The sequence below is a fragment of the Capricornis sumatraensis genome, chromosome 18 (assembly GCF_032405125.1).
Source record: "Capricornis sumatraensis isolate serow.1 chromosome 18, serow.2, whole genome shotgun sequence".
NCBI lineage: Eukaryota > Metazoa > Chordata > Mammalia > Artiodactyla > Bovidae > Capricornis > Capricornis sumatraensis.
In genome coordinates, this window is record NC_091086.1 from 70,311,600 (window position 1) to 70,329,723 (window position 18,124).

An 18,124-nucleotide genomic window follows, 5' to 3' on the forward strand; every position below is an offset into this window, starting at 1 on the left:
GTGCTGTCCAGTGGGCTGAGCCCTTTCTTCTTTCCTGTTGTTTCTAGAACCAAACTTTGTGTCCTCTTACGACATCGGAAATTTCACCTACTTCTTCTTCCGAGAAAATGCCGTGGAGCACGACTGTGGGAAAACCGTGTTCTCCCGAGCTGCCCGCGTGTGTAAGAACGACATCGGGGGCCGCTTCCTGCTGGAAGACACGTGGACCACGTTCATGAAGGCCCGCCTCAACTGCTCCCGCCCGGGCGAGGTGCCTTTCTACTACCACGAACTCCAGGGCACCTTCTTCCTGCCCGAGCTGGATCTGATCTACGGCATCTTCACCACCAACGTGTACGTAACGGCCAGTCGTTCTTGCCCTGCTCTTCTGCTCCTTGTGAATGACTCTACTGTTCTCTGCCCTTTGAGCTTTGCAAGTTGCTTGAACAGAAATGTTTCTTCTTTCCCTGGGCTAACAGCCAAAAAAAATTTTGAGTATGAATTCAGTGCTACTGAAAGGGATGAGATTTCTGAGATAGATATTAGGAAAATAAACCTGCTTGGAAAGTTTCGATCTATCCTTCTGTTATGGTGGCTTCAAATTATTCTCTGTAAATTTTCCTTCTGATTTACTAGTGTGTTCTGGACACGTTCTGAAATGCTAGAATATATTAGATGTCTTTTTTTTTTTTTAACTAGTGGTTAATTGCTTTACGGAGAAGGCAATGGCACCCCACTCCAGTGTTCTTGCCTGGAGAGTCCCAGGGACGAGGGAGCCTGGTAGGCTGCCGTCTATGGGGTCGCACAGAGTTGGACACGACTGAAGTAACTTAGCAGTAATTGCTTTACATTGTGTTGGTTTCTGCTGTACCACAACGTGAATCAGCCAGAGTTATATATGTATCCCCTCCCTCCCCATCTTACCCCGCTAGGTCTTTTTTTTAACCCTATATGTAAGTCATGCATCTTTGCATAATGAAACTAGTGTTGTCTGGAGAATCTGATCTTTGTGATAATATAACTTTTAACTGAACTGTGCATGTAGGAAGAGCGCATAAGTAGGCTTACCCTATTGTATTAGATGACTAACTTAGACATTTCTAAAAGAATGATTCTACTTATAAAGTATTTTTGGGAAAAAAATATAGTGTTTTATTTCTTGAGGGGAGATACTCTTCCTTCAGAACTGACACTATTTGGACTAAGTACAGGATGTACAGTTTCCTGACTCGCATTCACTCTGGTGGTGTGTGGCGGGACCCCACACTTAATTCCCTTCCTTAGGTGATATGCTCAGACTCCATGAGATGAAACCCACCGCGAGGAATCACAGAGAGTCGAGCTCCACTTTCCTCCACCTTCGCAGTGGGCATGATGGTTCCGTAGGGTGATTTCTGCTTTGCATCACCTTTGAAATCTCTCATCCAGTGACCTAATGGTTTGAACAAAAGCCAGATATCTGTGTCCAGGGTAAAGGATCTGAATTAGGATGAGTTGAGAATGCCAATCATGGAGGTCCGATGGCCAAGCGTCCGGGCCTGTCCCGGATCAGAGCTTTTAGCACCGAGGCCTGCTTTGTGCTGGGAAACCTCTTGGTCTAGGGCAAACTGGAATAGTGGGTCACTCTATGATGCCTCATTAGCTTCCCGAGTCTTTTTGACTTTGTTTTTGTGTCTTCTGCATCCAAATGGTGCATGCTCAGTCACTCAGAAGTGTCCGACTTTTTGCGACCCCGTGGACTGTAGCCATGAATGCAGGCTCCTCTATCTCTGGGATTTTCCAGGCAAGAATACTGGAGTGACTTCCCCCTTCTTCCTCCAGGGGATTTTCCTGACCCAGGAATCAAACCCAGGTCTCCTGCGTCTCCTGCATTGGCAGTGGGATTCCTTACCACTGAACCACTTGGGAAGGCTGCCCATGAATTGCGTTTCTGAAGAATCACTTCATCTGCATCTTACTTCCTTGTTACTCTTCCCTCTCCTTCCTACTGCTGAGCTTAAGTGTTAACATTTGCTTTCTAACAAGTTTGTTCCGTGAGGAGTCTTCTGTCTGATGCAAAGTTAGAAAAACAAGACTAAAATGGATGACGCACTACTCACCCCCACCCCACCAGGACCGTCTTTGCTGTAAATCTGGTTTTCAACCCCAGAGGTTATTTTCTCTCCTTGATAAGTTTCTTTGGGGGAAAAAAAAAAAATCAATGTTTAGCTTCTGAAGTTGATTTGCTTTCCAAAACCTTATTTAAGAAATAGTGTAAGCTGCACAAGATGAATGTTCACTGGCTCTGTTGACATCAATTTTACACACAATGGGAGTTTGGCTTACTGAGCTGTTCATTCCCCTGGCTGCGGGCAAAAGCGAACAATTTAAAAAGTTATGGAATTTCTGTGTCTGGGCCATTCCAAGAGGGTGAGTGGTCTATTTAGATACTTGCAAGGATATGTTTCAGACTATTCCAGAATATCTGCTTAGTGTTGAAGATGCTCATCGTGTTGGAAATCTCCTGGTACAGAGACCTTATGCTAACAGGAAGAGAATCACTAGACCTTCCATGTCTCCCTCCAGTACTTATTGTCAGTAGGTCTTGGGAACTGCTTTCTGATCTATCCGTTGCAAATCCCGGCATACGTCTCACCTCTGCTCCCTCTCCTGTCTCAGCCTTGCTCTTACTCTCTCAGGAGATGACTGCATTCTTGGCAAGACATGCTCAAAATGGAGAGAAAATGACAGTTTGAGGTACTGGTTGTGTCCTGTCTCTGAACTGATGGCTAAAACTGCCCTAGCTGAGCTTTCCAGTGCTTACGCTCATAGGTTTGGTTGGTCTCCAACACTGGGGATTAGGGATAAAGTTCAGTGTTCCAGCTCATTCTGTCCCTAGTTGTTCAGTTGCTAAGTCATGTCCGACTCTCTATGACCCCACAGACTGCAACACGCCAGGCTTCCGTCCTTCACCATCTCCTGGAATTTGCTCAAACTCATGTCTGTTGAGTTGGCAATGTCATCCAACCATCTCATCCTCTGTCGCCCCCTTCTCATTCTGCTCTTAATCTTTCCCAGCATCAGAGTCTTTTCCAGTGAGTCGACTCTTCGCATCAGGTGGCCAAAGTATTGGAGCTTCAGCTTCAGCACCAGTCCTTCCAATGAATATTCAGGATTGATTTCCAATAGGATGGACTGGTTGGATCTCCTTGCTGTCCAAGGAGCTCTCAAGAGTCTTCTCCAGCTAGAGCTCAGTGGTTTTCTCAACCCTGGGGCATGGATTGGGCTGCAGGAAATAGTACATTTCTGCAACAGTCTCTGAAGGATTTGCCTGTTTTTTTTCTTCCCCTGGAATCTAAAAATGCTGGCTTTCAGATAAAGTAGTTGATGAGAGTAGGGGAGGGTTAACGTATTGATTTTTCTTCTTTAGTTAAGAGACAAAGAGCTAAGAGAAACTTCTCTACTTTTCTTCCAGTGGCTTCCAGCAGATTCTAAGTTCCCATATTGTTGCACTCACCTAGGGGGAGGGAAGGAGTACCTCCACTCTTACATGCCTAGGCTCTGAACAGGGAAAGAAATAGAACATTAGATAAAGCAGTATTATCCCCATGACAGAGGCCAGCTTGCAACACGTGGTTGAAGGTCTGTTAGCCAAATGGATTTATCACTGCAGACCCCAGCTTTCAGCAGACTTGTCCACAAGGTCATGGTAGGCCAGACCTGGGCTCACCACCACTGCCTGCAGGGACCAACAGGAGAAGGTGAATGTGCGGTTCTGGCTGGCAGAGCCGTTTCATGAAGAGTGGGTGAAGAGCTGCTAGGGAGTGGTCACTCATGTCCTTCCTCCTCACCCTTTTCAGTTTGCAGCAAGTTAAAGGATAGAGGAAAGGCAGGAGAGAGTGTGTGTGTGTGTGTGTGTGTGTGTGTGTGTGTATGTGTGTGTGTATTGTGTGCACAGAACACATAACCTGTACCAATGGGGCTCTGCTGTCCAGGAGGCGGGAAGAAGTGTCTACCAGCATGTGTCACAGATACTCAGAATGACAGCCCCTCGGGTATCCAGGTTGACATCAGAGACCCCACCTAGTGCCCTTCAGAGTGAGTGAGTCCAGTGAACTGGGAAATGGATGCAGGCAGGCGGGGGATAAGTGTCTTCCCTTCCCAAGAAATAGCCATAGCAATGGGGTCAAAGGCAGGAGCACCAGGGCCCTCTGCAAAGCAGATGTAAATCCTGCTTTCTTTCCCCTCAGCCTGTGACGTGGACTCAGGCATCTCCCTGCATCTTTGTCCGTACGTCTGTGAAGTCAGGCTGGCCTCAGGAGCTAGAGTTTCCCTGTGATCAACAAGAAGGTCCCTGTCAGGCACTTAGGGGGCTCGGAGTGGTGAGCCTCTCACTGTCGCTGTGCCAGGACTGAGGCGTGGTCACCTGGTCCCCGGGTGGTGTCCCTCCTGGGGGTCTGGCCAGCCATCCTCATTCTAACAGACTTGTCTTCTGGTTCTTGCTGAAGCCTAGTCATGCATCCAAAGGCTAATTCTACCTTAGACATTTTTGACTTATCTTCTTGTTTTCCGAGGGTAATGAGCAGAGTAAAATTAGCAATGAGTTCACATTTTTCATTTATCATTTTACCCGCCAGCAGTGGGGGTGAGTCTTCCCTCCAGACTTTCTTCTCTGGGGCTTCCAGAGGGAACAGGTTTACCTGCTCTCAAGGCTCCAAACTTCCACGGGGTGTCTTTTGTTACTGTCCACACAGAGCTATCACCAAGAATTCAAAATTTCCATTTTGGTGCCAACCTACCTGGGGGTTCAGTCCAACTCCCGCATTTAGTGGCTGGGTGATTTGGGGCAGGTGTCTCAACCTCATTTGGTCAGTGAATGTCCCCTCCCTTAAGAAGCTTAGATGAGTTGGAGTTTGTAGATATCTACCACCTATTTGTGTTTTTCAGATAAACCAAGGATAAGGTAGACACTCACATTTTAGAGTTTCTTGCTTTTTCTTTGCCTTGGGAAATACAGTTGATTAATAGACATACTATTGGCTAGTAGCATAAACATGAAATTTTAAAACCATAGCTGAACTTATAATGCAGACTTACTTAACCAAAAAATATATATATATATATATATATTGCAGTTTCCACTTAGTAAAAGGTCCCTGGACTCTGAGAACCTCGCATTGACAGCCTTTGGTCCTGCAAAGATTGAATTCTGAATTAAGGCTTCAAGAGGTCCTATGTCAGTGATCTGTCAAATATTTGTCTTTGACCCTTTGAATTTAAAATACTTTTCACGTATACATGTACATATACGTGAAGGATTTCTGACAGGCACTTGTTGCAAAATGCTTTCAGTTGTTTATTTTTAAAAGATGACAAATACTCACAACTATTTGGGACTTTTACAGATAGAAGCAACGGCAGCTTGCCCCACTGCCAACTAAAATTTCCAGATTAGAGTGTGGGGAGAGAACCTTGCCAGGCTGATGGGAGGCCCATGCCCTGGAGGAGGAACTCTGTTTCCTCCAGGAATTTTAAAGGCATGACATACAGCTCTTCAAAAGCTTCTATCATTTGCGCCCCGGCTGGGTGAATCTATCCTGTCCGTGGAATTACAAGCATCATAACTGCTAAATACTGTTGTTTCTAGAATGAAATGTTGGAGGGGAAAAAAAACCCAGAGGAACTCCATTCACTGCTTCAGTCTGATCCATGGGGTGTTTATTCCTGCTGATCTTGAATGTTCCCCTAGAAGGTGCTTCCTGGGCACCCAAAATCTGTCCTGGGGAGCAGAGCTCATCTCCAAGGGTGCTCTCTGACCCGCCTTCTTCTCTTTTTTCCTCACCTCCCCAGGAACAGCATCGCTGCCTCGGCCGTGTGCGTCTTCAACCTTAGCGCCATCTCACAGGCTTTTAACGGGCCCTTCAAGTACCAGGAAAACTCTCGGTCCGCCTGGCTGCCATATCCCAACCCCAACCCCAACTTCCAGGTAATTCTGGGGAGAAATGGGCACTCCTTCGGTCATTTCTGTTCCCCACCCAGATAGCAGGCAGAAAGTTTGTGCAGACAGACAGGCAGGGACCTCTGCACCCCTGGTGCTCGCACAGTGCAGCTGTGAGCTGCCCACCCCCAGCCCCTTGTGGGACAGTCCCTCACTCAGCTTGTCTCATGTAAATAGAACACGGCCTTTTGTGTCCTGAGGTGCCCGGCCTTCAAAGGGTCTTTTGTCAGCTGGGACGCCTGAGCTTGGACTGCAAAAGGCCAGCACAATGCAGCAGGTTGGGAATCCAGCTTCAATTAGTACTAATGATGGTAGGCTCTGGGTCCCCAGGAGCTCTGACTCCTAATGAATGACGCTGTAATGAATGTGGTCCAGGACACAGAGCAGTGGGGATACACAAACAGAATTGAGCTCTAATTGGGTATGCAGTGAGATTTCCTGTTGGAGTGAATGGGACGTGATGGGGCGGCTGTGGAGAAAACAGGAACAGATGGAGGCCATTCGTGTATAAGGCACCAAATGCAGCGTGTTCAAGCCTTCAGGGGCTCTGACATCATCTGCTGTCATCTACCTATGTTCAGAGGGAGCTGAAACCGAAAGAGACGAAGCCCTCTACTGTTTGGTCGGTCAGCAGGTGTGTGAGTCAGCTCCGGCTGTTGTAACAAAATGCCACAGACTGGAAATTTCTTTTCTCACAATTCTGGAGGCTAGAAGTCCAATCAAGGTTCTGGCCAATTCAGTTTCTGGAGAGCGCTCCCTTCCTAGTTTGTAGATGGCCAGCTTCTCACCGTATCCTCATGTGGCTTTTCCTAGGTGAGCATGAAGTGACACTAACCCTGTGAGATCAGGGCCCCAACCTTATGACCTCATTTAACCTCAGTTACTTCCTTAGAGGCTCCAGCTCCTAATACAGCCACTTTGAGGGTTAGAATTTCAACATATGAACTTTAGGGAGACTCAGACATTCATGCATACCAGCAGATTTCCCTGGAGCTCCTTTCTTCTGAGAAGAACTGTCAGGATCTTCACCATCATCATCGTGGGTGTAATTTTTAGGAATGCCAAGTTCCAGACACTGGGCTCAATGCTTCTATGTATCTTGCCACCTTACAGAGAAAGGTGTTGAGCCTCAGAGCACGTCATCAGGACAAGGATATGGGCTCCTTAGTGGCTGAGCTGGGCTCTCAGGCCCAGTCCTCAGATTCAGAGCCTCAACCTCTTCCAACCAGAGGAACTTTAGTCTTCATAACTAGTCAGCGTTAGACCCAAATCGTGTGTTCAGGCCTCCAAATTCTGGGTGGTTTGTCAACCCAACACATAAAACCTCTGGCTTTTGAGAAAACTGAGACTATGGAAAAGTTCAGTTATTTTACATTTTACTGGTACTTTTACAGGAATCATTCAATTCCAATTGTTGTGAAATTTTTTTGTAAAGATCATGATGCTGAGAATAGAGCTGGGCTTATATGTCCACTTTACCATTCACTGCTTCACTTGGGAAAATGATTTAGCATCCCATAACGAGGGGGACTATTTAAGGATCCTTTGTTTGTAGCAATTTTGTCATATTTTCTCATCTCAGCAGCTTTGTAAAGTGGGTGTCATTAGCCCCACTTGTAAGTCAGGAAACTGAGTGATCAAGTTTATAGTTGTTATTCAAGTTTCCCTACTAAGAAAGTTCAGTACTAGACAAAGAAATCCAGGCAAATGAACAGTTTAGCAGGAACCAGACATGAAGTCGTCACGTTTTCTGATGACATAAGTGGTTTATGTAATTAGTAACTGAACACGGACTCCCTGTGCCTCATTGTTGAGTCTCTGCATTTAAATCCCACCCATATCCCAGGATCCTGGGGTGATGTAGCTGTTTAAGAAGGCCCTCTGGAAAACCATGAAGGCGAAATATATCATTTCCTTTCAGAAAGTCCATGGTAAAATCCTGAAGTTTGAAAAAATTATCAAAGATGCTCATGGTATTTTAGGGTTCTTTTAATGTCTTGATGTTTCCATTGCAAACGCGTCTTCACAGTGAACAATGACTTAATAAACTCTGTGATGCCTTACCACCTCTGGGCAGTGGATAACTTTTAGCCCCTTTGTCTGGATACATTTGTAGCACAAAGTAAGTCCCCTCATTTTCTGAGGCCACAGGCATCTGGTTTTATAATGCCAGTGTCACACTAAAGGGCTTACTCACGTTTATGAGATGGAAGTCGGGCCATGCGGTGTAATGAATGAAGCCTGCAGGATGTGGTGTGCATTTCAGGCAGGGAGCCTGCTCCACTGAGTTTGTCTTTGGGTAGTATTTAAGATTTGCATAGAACTAAAGTTTAGATTATGGTGATTCTTTGCATAAGTCCTGATATACATGAGTATCCAATATTTTCTTTTGGTTTACCATGTTTGATAACCATGCAAACTTAAGGCAACCTGACTGACTTTTAAGGAACCACACACATTGGCATGGGGGTGGGATATGTTGTGAATTAAGGGTCCATCCACTAACTGTGTATAAAGGGCCTTATGTTTGCAAAAACCGACAGTTACATGTAGTTAGATATTTTAAATTATTGTTTGCCTACTGAGATTTGGAATTTTATGCAGTGCTTATATACTAGAAGGCTTCCTTGGTGGCTCAGACAGTAAAGAATCCACCTGCATTGCAGGAGACTGGGGTTTGATCCCTGGGTTGGGAAGATCCCCTGGAGAAGGGCATGGCTACCCACTCCAGTATTATTGTCTGCAGAACCCCATGGACAGAGAAGCCAGACTGGCTACAGTCCATAGGGTCACAGAGAGTCAGACACCACTGAGCAACTAAGCACATATGTACTAGAAATAGCTAATTAATTAGAAGATCAGATACATGACTCAGATTCAAGAGGAAGAATGGATTAGGCTGCACAGTGTGTAATTTTGCAAGATTCGATACAAAAAACGCATGTAAGAATTAAAGATTTTAAAATTAAAAAAAAATTAAAAAATTAAAATAAAATAAAAAAAACCAAAATTCTCTATTGAAAATAGTAACAAAATATAACACTATTAATTTTTATCAGTTGCGATCTAGAAACCACCACAGGTGGTGCCGTGAAAGTCGTCCCTGTTAGAGGAGCAGTCCCCAAAGCCATGTAGACTCTGGGCCTCACTAGGAAAAGCTTCAGTCACTTACAGAAAACATTATCCAGACCCAGTGGTACAGCTGCACTGGGACAGACTCTAGAAACTTCTGTGCAGTTCTGATTACCAGCAACCAAACTGATGGAGCTGAAATGGATAACAGACCCCCAAAAGTGGTCAAGCAGATGAGCAGGCCACTGCTGGAGGACCAGATGACGGGACCTGGCCAAGTCATCAGCATCCTTCAGGACTCCATAGACGTCTGCAGCCAAACAGGAGGAAGGGTACCATCAAAGTCAAGCACTCTCCGCGTGAGCCTCGGTGATCGTGGATGTACCTACCAAGGGCCAGCAGGCTAGGGCGAGGATAGGTCTGTCATTCTTGGAAAAAATAAACAAGAATGCAAATACTATTGTTATAAGAATTAATAGAAGTATTGATCTATTACTCTCAGAGGTGTAGCAAGACAAAGACTATGGATTTAAGCCACAAAAAGACGATGGCTGTATTTTTACTATTTTTAATGTTTTCCTCTTGCTCAGAGTCCCTGGGGTGTCACGCCAACACTGCAGGAGCCCCATGTGTAAGGCATGGTGAGTGAATTTGCAGCCCGTTAGAGAGCTAGGTGGATTACTTATGATCCAATAAATATATGGTATAAATTTAAATAGCATTCAAAATATTTGAAAAAGAATCCTCGGGTGAGATACTCATTATAAGTTGGCTAAAAAACCAAGACACTGTACAGTTTCAACCAGTTCTTGGCTAATGATACTGCTGATCAATTCCAACCTCTGCCTTTTTTTCCCCTACACCACAAAGTAGTTTTTTTTCTCCAACACCAAGCCAGATGTCCAACAATTCAACTCAATTCTGACACTGTTTACCCAGAGATAGCATCAGATTTCATGGTTGATAGACTCAGGCCTGCAAGGCTCTCCCCTTGACCCTCGCTTCCAAGGCCAATCTCCAGCCCAAGTTGTTACCCATGCTTCCGACCTGTGGGCTATAGGTGGACCCCCTCCTTAGGTTCATTAATCAGCTAGAGAGGCTCACAGAACTCAAACATTTTACTTATGAGAGCGTCATTGTTGTTCAGTCACTAAGTCGTGTCCAACTCTTTGTGACTCCATGCACTGCAGCACACCAGGCTCACCTGTCCTTCTCCATCTCCTGGACTTTGCTCAAATTCATGTCCATTGAGCCAGTGATGCCATCCAACCATTTCATCCTCTGCCACCCCCTTCTTCTCCTACCTTCAATCTATCCCAGCATCAGGGTCTCTTCAATGAGTTGGCTCTTCCCATCAGATGGTCAAAACATTGGAGCTTCAGTGTCAGTCCTTCCAATGAATAGTCAGGATTGATTTCCTTTAGGATTGACTGGTTTGATCTCCTTGCAGTCCAAGGGACTCTCAAGAGTCTTCTTCAACACCACAGTTTGAAAGCATCAATTCTTCAGCACTCAGCCTTCTTTATGGTCCAACTCTCACATCTATACATGACTACTGGAAAAACCATAGCCTTGACTAGACAGACTTTTATCTGCAAGTGATATCTCTGCTTGTTAATACACTGTCTAGATTTGTCATAGCTTTCCCTCCGAGAAGCAGGCACCTTTTGATTTCACAGCTTTTGATTTCAGGCAATCACTGTCTGCAGTGATTTGGGAGTCCAAGAAAATAAGCTTTGTTGTAAAGGACATAGCTCAGAAACAGTCAGATGGAAGAGGTGCACAGAGAGAGTAGGGAAAAGTTGGGGTAAAGAGTGTGGAGCTCTTTCTGAGCTGAGCATGCTTGCTGAATCTTCATGTGGTCACCAACCTGGAAGGTCTGAACGCTCCATCCTTTGGAGCTTTATGAGTATTTTTCACTTAAGCAGGTCGGTTAAATCATCTGGCCATTGGTGATGGATTCAACCTCCAGCAGCTTTCTCCTTCCTGGAGGTCAGCTTAGTAGGACAAAAGGTTCCAGCCCTCTGACCACAGGGATGGCAGCTCTGGCAATCAGCATTCTCACCCTTCCGTGAGGTCCAGAGGTCACCTCAGTAACTTAACAAAAGACACCTTTATTGCTGTCTTCACTTAAAAGTGTCAGGGGTTTTAGGAGCTCTGTGACAGAACAGGGATGAAAACTGACTATGTGTTTCTTATTACAAATCGCAGTATCACAGTGACAATTCAGGTTGCAGCCTAGGATTAGGTTAGCAGTCATGAAAAAGACAGGTGGCAGTGGAGGGTTCCATTCTGCAGCCCCAGCACCCCCCGCCCCACCCCCAGGTCTTGGGGTCTCCCGGGTCCCCAGACTCCTCAAGAGCAGCCAGAGGTCCTCAGTTTCATTTTATGCCTCCCGGGTTTTATAATGTCAGTTTTAAAAGCACTGTGTGAAGAAAACAAAACCTGGATGGAGAACTCCATCCCCCAGGCAGACTGCTCCTTGCCTCCTATGACTTAAGAATTGCTGCTGATTTCAGGAAGAGGAAACAGCCAGACCTGGCCACTCTCAGAACTAGAACTCACCTGGACAGACTTCAGACCGTTTTGTGACACTGTTGTTAACGGGCAGTGTCTCTGCCCTCCACGTGTCATTGTTAAATTCGGTAATTATATAAAATCCCCTGGCTCTGGCCCCCTGCCCCAGTACAACTGCTGTGTGCTCAATCACTGATTCCTCCCTTCCTTCACTTATTCATTCCTTCCCTCTGGCCCCTGCAGCTCAATGGACCATAGAATTGCTGCCCTGCAGCGAGGCGGACCCACGGACCATTTATACCATTGTTTGAATGACTTCTCTGTGCCAGATGCATGGCCTGGCTCCTTGGCGTGTACAAGTGCTTTCAGTCAATTTACAAATGCTCTCCACTGATGGTCTCAGTTGGCCTCACAGCAGCCCTCTGAAGGAGCAGAGGAAGTGTTTTTGAGCGACTTTATAGATAAAGAGACAACGACTGCAAGGCAGGGTCTCACCTGAGGCCGCGTGGCCCCTGGGCCACAGAACTGACCCTTCACCTTCACCCGACCCTTCCGCCACCTGCTACCGGGAGCACCCCTGCAAAGATGCTGCATTTAAACAAAGCTTTGGACCGGTCTTGGCATCCATTTTGCTCCAATATTCTTTAAATATACCATCAGCCTATCCTTTGGGGGCTTGGAGGCTATTTTATCAAGTGCTACAAAAATATCCTCTATTTTTCACAAGCCATTTCCATCGTCTACTTTTGCACCTCTAACCTATTATAAAACCATGCATTAGAAACGACATGTTATAAAAGTCATTTTTTCAGATGGAATGGACAGGGAAATTCATTTCCATCAATGCTGCCTCTATGAAGTTCTGCCGGGCATCAGCCTTTATTGGACCTAGGATTTAAAGTTTATGAAAGAAATGAGAAATCGTGGTGATAATTTTCTGATTCTGTGTGCTGCCCTGGGAAAGCTTGGCTTGCTTTCCCGCCCCTCTTTTAATCTCGTGCCTGCCCAAAACCATCCTCCATGACACCTGCCAGCCTTTGCACAGCGCAGCTCTGAATTTAATTCTCAGGGTTTCCAGGCTTGTTTTTTTTTTTTTTCCCCATTTTAGTCCCAGACTCCTCTGCATGGTATTTCCACCTGAAAAGTCTACTTCTTTCCTTCCTATTTCCTTCTGGCTTCTTCCTTTTCCCTCTCTTCATCTCCTTCCTCTCTCACATTCTTTATCTCCTTATGCGCCCCCGTTCTTAAAAATTCATCATTGTCAGGGAGGAAGAAAGTTTCCTCTGCCCTTCTAGCTTCTTCCGACCAGTCTAAGAACTAAAGTGGCATGAGACAGGTTAACAGGAGAAAATCCAGCACAAGTCTAATAACACATACACATGACAGGGACCCAGGAAAACTGAGTTACTCCCCCTAATGGCAGAAACCCTCACCTTAAATACCGTCTTCAGCCAAAGATAAGAGAGCATGTTGCTGGTAGTGGTTTGAGACTTTAAAGGGGGCGAAGGCAATTGACCTGCAGATAGAACAGCAAATGTTTGGGAAATGAGAGTTTTCTGGGCCTGCAGAGACTGTTGGACAGAAAGTGGCTCTGGTCTCTGGGGCCTGCTGGGTTTTCCCCACTATAGTCTGCCCTTATTCTGTGCAGACATCTCTGGAGATAGCTCTATTCCAGGAATAGGCCATCTATCTACATTTTGTAAGCGTTTAGGGGAAGGTCACAGTTTCTTCTTGAGTCTTTTGGGCCTCCGTTGTTTTCCACCCTAGAAATCATTCACAGCCAGAGAGACGTTTGGGGTGGCCAGTTTGCTACCCTGCACCAGGTTTTTTATTCGATGCTTGACTCTAACCAGAGTTTTTGTTTCTTTTGGCCTGATTTAGATAATAAGGGCATGATAATAAGGCGAACATAGTGTTTCATTCGTGGAATTCTCCAGGCAGGAATACTGCAGTGTGTAGCCGTTCCCTCCTCCAGGGGATCTTCCTGACCCAGGGATCAAACCTGGGTCTCCCACACTGCAGGCGGATTCTTTACCATCGTAGCCACCACGGAAGCCCAGATAATAAGGGCACGATAATAAGGCTAACGTATTATTGTGTAGCTTATGTGAAAGACAGCAGAACAGTATTGCATGCTGCTGCTGCTGCTAAGTTGCTGCAGTCATGTCCGACTCTGTGTGACTCCATAGACAGCAGCCCACCAGGCTCCCCTGTCCCTGGGATTCTCCAGGCAAGAACACTGGAGTGGGTTGCCATTTCCTTCTCCAATGCATGAATGTGAAAAGTAAAAGTGACGTCGCTCAGTTGTGTCCGACTCTTAGCGACCCCACAGACTGCAGCCCACCAGGCTCCTCCATCCATGGGATTTTCCAGGCAAGAGTATTGGAGTGGGGTGCTATCGCCTTCTCCAGTATTGCATAGTTTACAAATTAGAATGACCTAAGTCTGTCTCTGTAGAATCCATGTCTTGCTTATAGACCTGCCATCCCAAAGAAAGCTAGTAAATCTGTGTGGTGCATTTGATGGCTGAATTTTCCACTTGGGAATCTGATGCGTCTGGCAGATTGAACAGTGTGCATTTAGCCAGACAGCTCCCTAGGGGACTCTAGAGGTGATGAGGAGATTTTATGCACACGCCATTCAAATTAGCAGTGACTCCTACATCATTTTTTTTTTAACTTCTGATCATTTATTTATTTTTTTTATACTGGAGTATAGTTGATTTACAGTGTTGTGATAGTTTCAGTTATACAGCAAAGTGATTCAGCTATACAACGCAACGCAATGTGTGTGCACTCAGTCATATCCAACTCTTTGTGACCCCGTGGGGCTCCTCTGTCCATGGGATTTCCTAGGCCACAATACTGGAATGGGCTGCCATTTCGTTCTGTAGGTGCTCTTCCTGACCCAGGGATCGAACCCGAGGCAGACCACTGAGATACCAAGGCAGCATTCTTATACATAGATCTCTTCTTTCTCAAATTCTTCTCCCATTGAGGTTGTTACGTAATACTGAGCAGATTTCCCTCTGCTCTACAGTAGGTCCTTGTTGGTTATCCACTCTAAATGTAGCAATGTGTACACGTTGATACCAAACTCCCAAGCTACCCACCCCACCCTTCCCTTGGTAATCATAGTTACCCCTGGTAACCATACTTACCCCCTGGTAACCGTAAGTTCCTTCTCTAAGTCTGTGAGTCTGTTTCTGCTTTGTCGATGTCACTTCATTTTGTTCTGATCATTCATTTAGGATGAGAGTTGAGAAGACTCCCCAAATACAGTGAGCTCAGATCTAAACTGGGAGAGACACCAAGAATGGGGGCTGTGGAGGGACTGCAGAAGGGGGCACACTGGCACCAGCAGGTGTTCAGGTTGCCAGTCACAGCCCCAGCCAGGGTGGCTGGAGCAGCCCTGGGTGTGCAGGTGGCCGGGCCTGGTAACAGCCTCTCTCCCCCTGCAGTGCGGCACCGTGGACCAGGGCGTGTACGTGAACCTCACGGAGAGGAACCTGCAGGACGCGCAGAAGTTCATCCTGATGCACGAAGTGGTGCAGCCGGTGAGCCCCGTGCCCGCCTTCATGGAGGACAGCAGCCGCTTCTCCCACGTGGCCGTGGATGTCGTGCAGGCCCGGGATGCCCTCGTCCACATCATCTACCTGGCCACAGGTAGGAGCCTGCCCTCCTCTGCGGAGTGTTCTGCCAGCTTCTGATTTCGTGAGCGACCTCGGTGCCATGCTTTGGGCCTGCCTTCTTTCCTCTGAGCATCAGAGTGCTGTCTTATCTTCATTACCCTTTCTGAAGTAATTTAATCGTCTGCTTTCTCTCTATTAGTTATAACTCTTACTGGAAAAGTAGTGCCTAATTTCTTTTTTTTTTAATTTTATTGAAGTATAGCGTCGATTTTAGCTGTATAGCAAAGTGATTCACTTATGCGTACGTCTATATGTCATTCTTTTTCATATTCTTTTCCATCATGGCTTATGACAGGACATTGAATGTAGTTCCCGGTGCTCTACAGTAGGACCTTGCTGTTTATCCATCCTATATCTACTAGTTTGCATATGTTAATCCCAAACTCCTAGCCCTTCCTTCCCCCATTCTCCTTGCAACTATGTCTGTTTTCTATGTGAGCCCGTTTCTGTTTTGTAAATTCTGTTTCATTTCATTTATGTTGTGTTTTAGATTCCACCTAACTGTCTGTCCATGTCTGTGTTAGTTGCTCAGTCGTGTCTAACTCTTTGTGACCCTGTGGACTGTAGCTCACCAGGTTCCTCTGTCCATGGGATTCTCCAGCCAAGAATACTGGAGTAGGTTGCCATTTCCTTCTCCATGGGATCTTCATGACCCAGGAATCAAACCCTGGTCCCCTGCATGGCAGGCAGATTCTTTAATGTCTGAGCTATTAGGGAAGACCTATAAGTGATATCATATGGTATTTGCCTTTCTCTGTCTGACCTACTTTGCTTAGTATGATAATTTCTAGGTCCATCCTGGTTTGGGGTTCTGATTCTGATCATGATAGATGACAAGCTATTCAGCAAATATGTCCTACAGAGACTAACTTTTCTTTTCTACAGACCTGATTTTTTTGCTTTTGATATAATCTACTGCTTATTGATAAATTCATTCATAGTATAGCAAGATGTTACTAATGCCAATCATAGGATGGGCTCTGGGTGAAGTTGCATACATAGAACTCTTCTGTAGCTTCCATGACACACTGGTCAGGTTGTTTGTTAAACTCAAGGGGAAGTGGGGTTTGCCGTGGATGAAGGCCCCTTCCAACAGGGAAATGGCCAGGAATACATGGGGTCCCAGAAAGAGCCCTGCTCCCAACCTTGTGCAGGGCCTCAGGGCAGACATGCAGAGTTCTCCTAGCATCTGGATACATGAATAGTATTTATTTATTTATTTATTTTTCTTTTTCTTTTTTTTTTTTATTTTAAAATCTTTAATTCTTACATGGTTCCCAAACATGAACCCCCCCTCCCACCTCCCTCCCCATAACATCTCTGTGGGTCATCCCCATGCACCAGCCCCAAGCATGCTGTATCCTGCGTCAGACATAGACTGGTGATTCAATTCTTACATGATAGTATACATGATAGAATGCCATTCTCCCAAATCATCCCACCCTCTCCCTCTCCCTCTGAGTCCAAAAGTCCGTTATACACAGCTGTGTCTTTTTTCCTGTCTTGCATACAGGGTCATCATTGCCATCTTTCTAAATTCCATATATATGTGTTAGTATACTGTATTTGTGTTTTTCTTTCTGGCTTACTTCACTCTGTATAATCGGCTCCAGTTTCATCCATCTCATCAGAACTGATTCAAGTGTATTCTTTTTAACGGCTGAGTAATACTCCATTGTGTATATGTACCACAGCTTTCTTATCCATTCATCTGCTGATGGACATCTAGGTTGTTTCCATGTCCTGGCTATTATAAACAGTGCTGCGATGAACAGTGGGGTACATGTGTCTCTTTCAATTCTGGTTTCCTCGGTGTGTATGCCCAGCAGTGGGATTGCTGGGTCATAAGGTAGTTCTATTTGCAATTTTTTAAGGAATCTCCACACTGTTCTCCATAATGGCCGTACTAGTTTGCATTCCCACCAACAGTGTAGGAGGGTTCCCTTTTCTCCACACCCTCTCCAGCATTTATTGCTTGCAGATTTTTGGATCACAGCCATTCTGACTGGTGTGAAGTGGTACCTCATTGTGGTTTTGATTTGCATTTCTCTGATAATGAGTGATGTTGAGCATCTTTTCATGTGTTTGTTAGCCATCCATATGTCTTCTTTGGAGAAATGTCTATTTAGTTCTTTGGCCCATTTTTTGATTGGGTCATGTATTTTTCTGGAATTGAGCTGCATAAGTTGCTTGTATATTTTTGAGATTAGTTGTTTGTCAGTTGCTTCATTTGCTATTATTTTCTCCCATTCAGAAGGCTGTCTTTTCACCTTGCTTATATTTTCCTTTGTTGTGCAGAACCTTTTAATTTTAATTAGATCCCATTTGTTTATTTTTGCTTTTATTTCCAGAATTCTGGGAGGTGGATCATAGAGGATCCTGCTGTGATTTATGTCTGAGAGTGTTTTGCCTATGTTCTCCTCTAGGAGTTTTATAGTTTCTGGTCTTACATTTAGATCTTTAATCCATTTTGAGTTTATTTTTGTGTGCGGTGTTAGAAAGTGATCTAGTTTCATTCTTTTACAAGTGGTTGACCAGTTTTCCCAGCACCACTTGTTAAAGAGATTGTCTTTACTCCATTGTATATTCTTGCCTCCTTTGTCAAAGATAAGGTGTCCATATGTGTGTGGATTTATCTCTGGGCTTTCTATTTTGTTCCATTGATCTATATGTCTGTCTTTGTGCCAGTACCATACTGTTTTGATGACTGTGGCTTTAAGTTTGTTTAGACTAGCTGGGTGATTCTAACTTTAGGGCCTCTTAAATTAGAAATTTCATGTCTCAACCAAGTTCTGGGTCTTTTCATTTATCTCTTCTAGCACGGCTGAATACATTTTGAAGGTGATATCTTCTTTTGCAAGTTTTAATTCAGAATACAATGCAGCTTT

At 45.1% G+C, this 18,124-nt stretch overlaps 1 protein-coding gene across 1 annotated transcript in view; it reads left to right on the forward strand.

The window, feature by feature from the left end:
• Window positions 1-18,124, forward strand: part of SEMA5A (semaphorin 5A) — a 549,084-nt gene that overhangs the window by 379,852 nt on the left and 151,108 nt on the right. Inside the window, exons 9-11 of the mRNA XM_068990538.1 lie at window positions 48-333; window positions 5,809-5,944; window positions 15,006-15,210. Coding sequence (XP_068846639.1) covers window positions 48-333; window positions 5,809-5,944; window positions 15,006-15,210 — 627 coding nt within the window. The remainder of the gene's footprint in view (window positions 1-47; window positions 334-5,808; window positions 5,945-15,005; window positions 15,211-18,124) is intronic.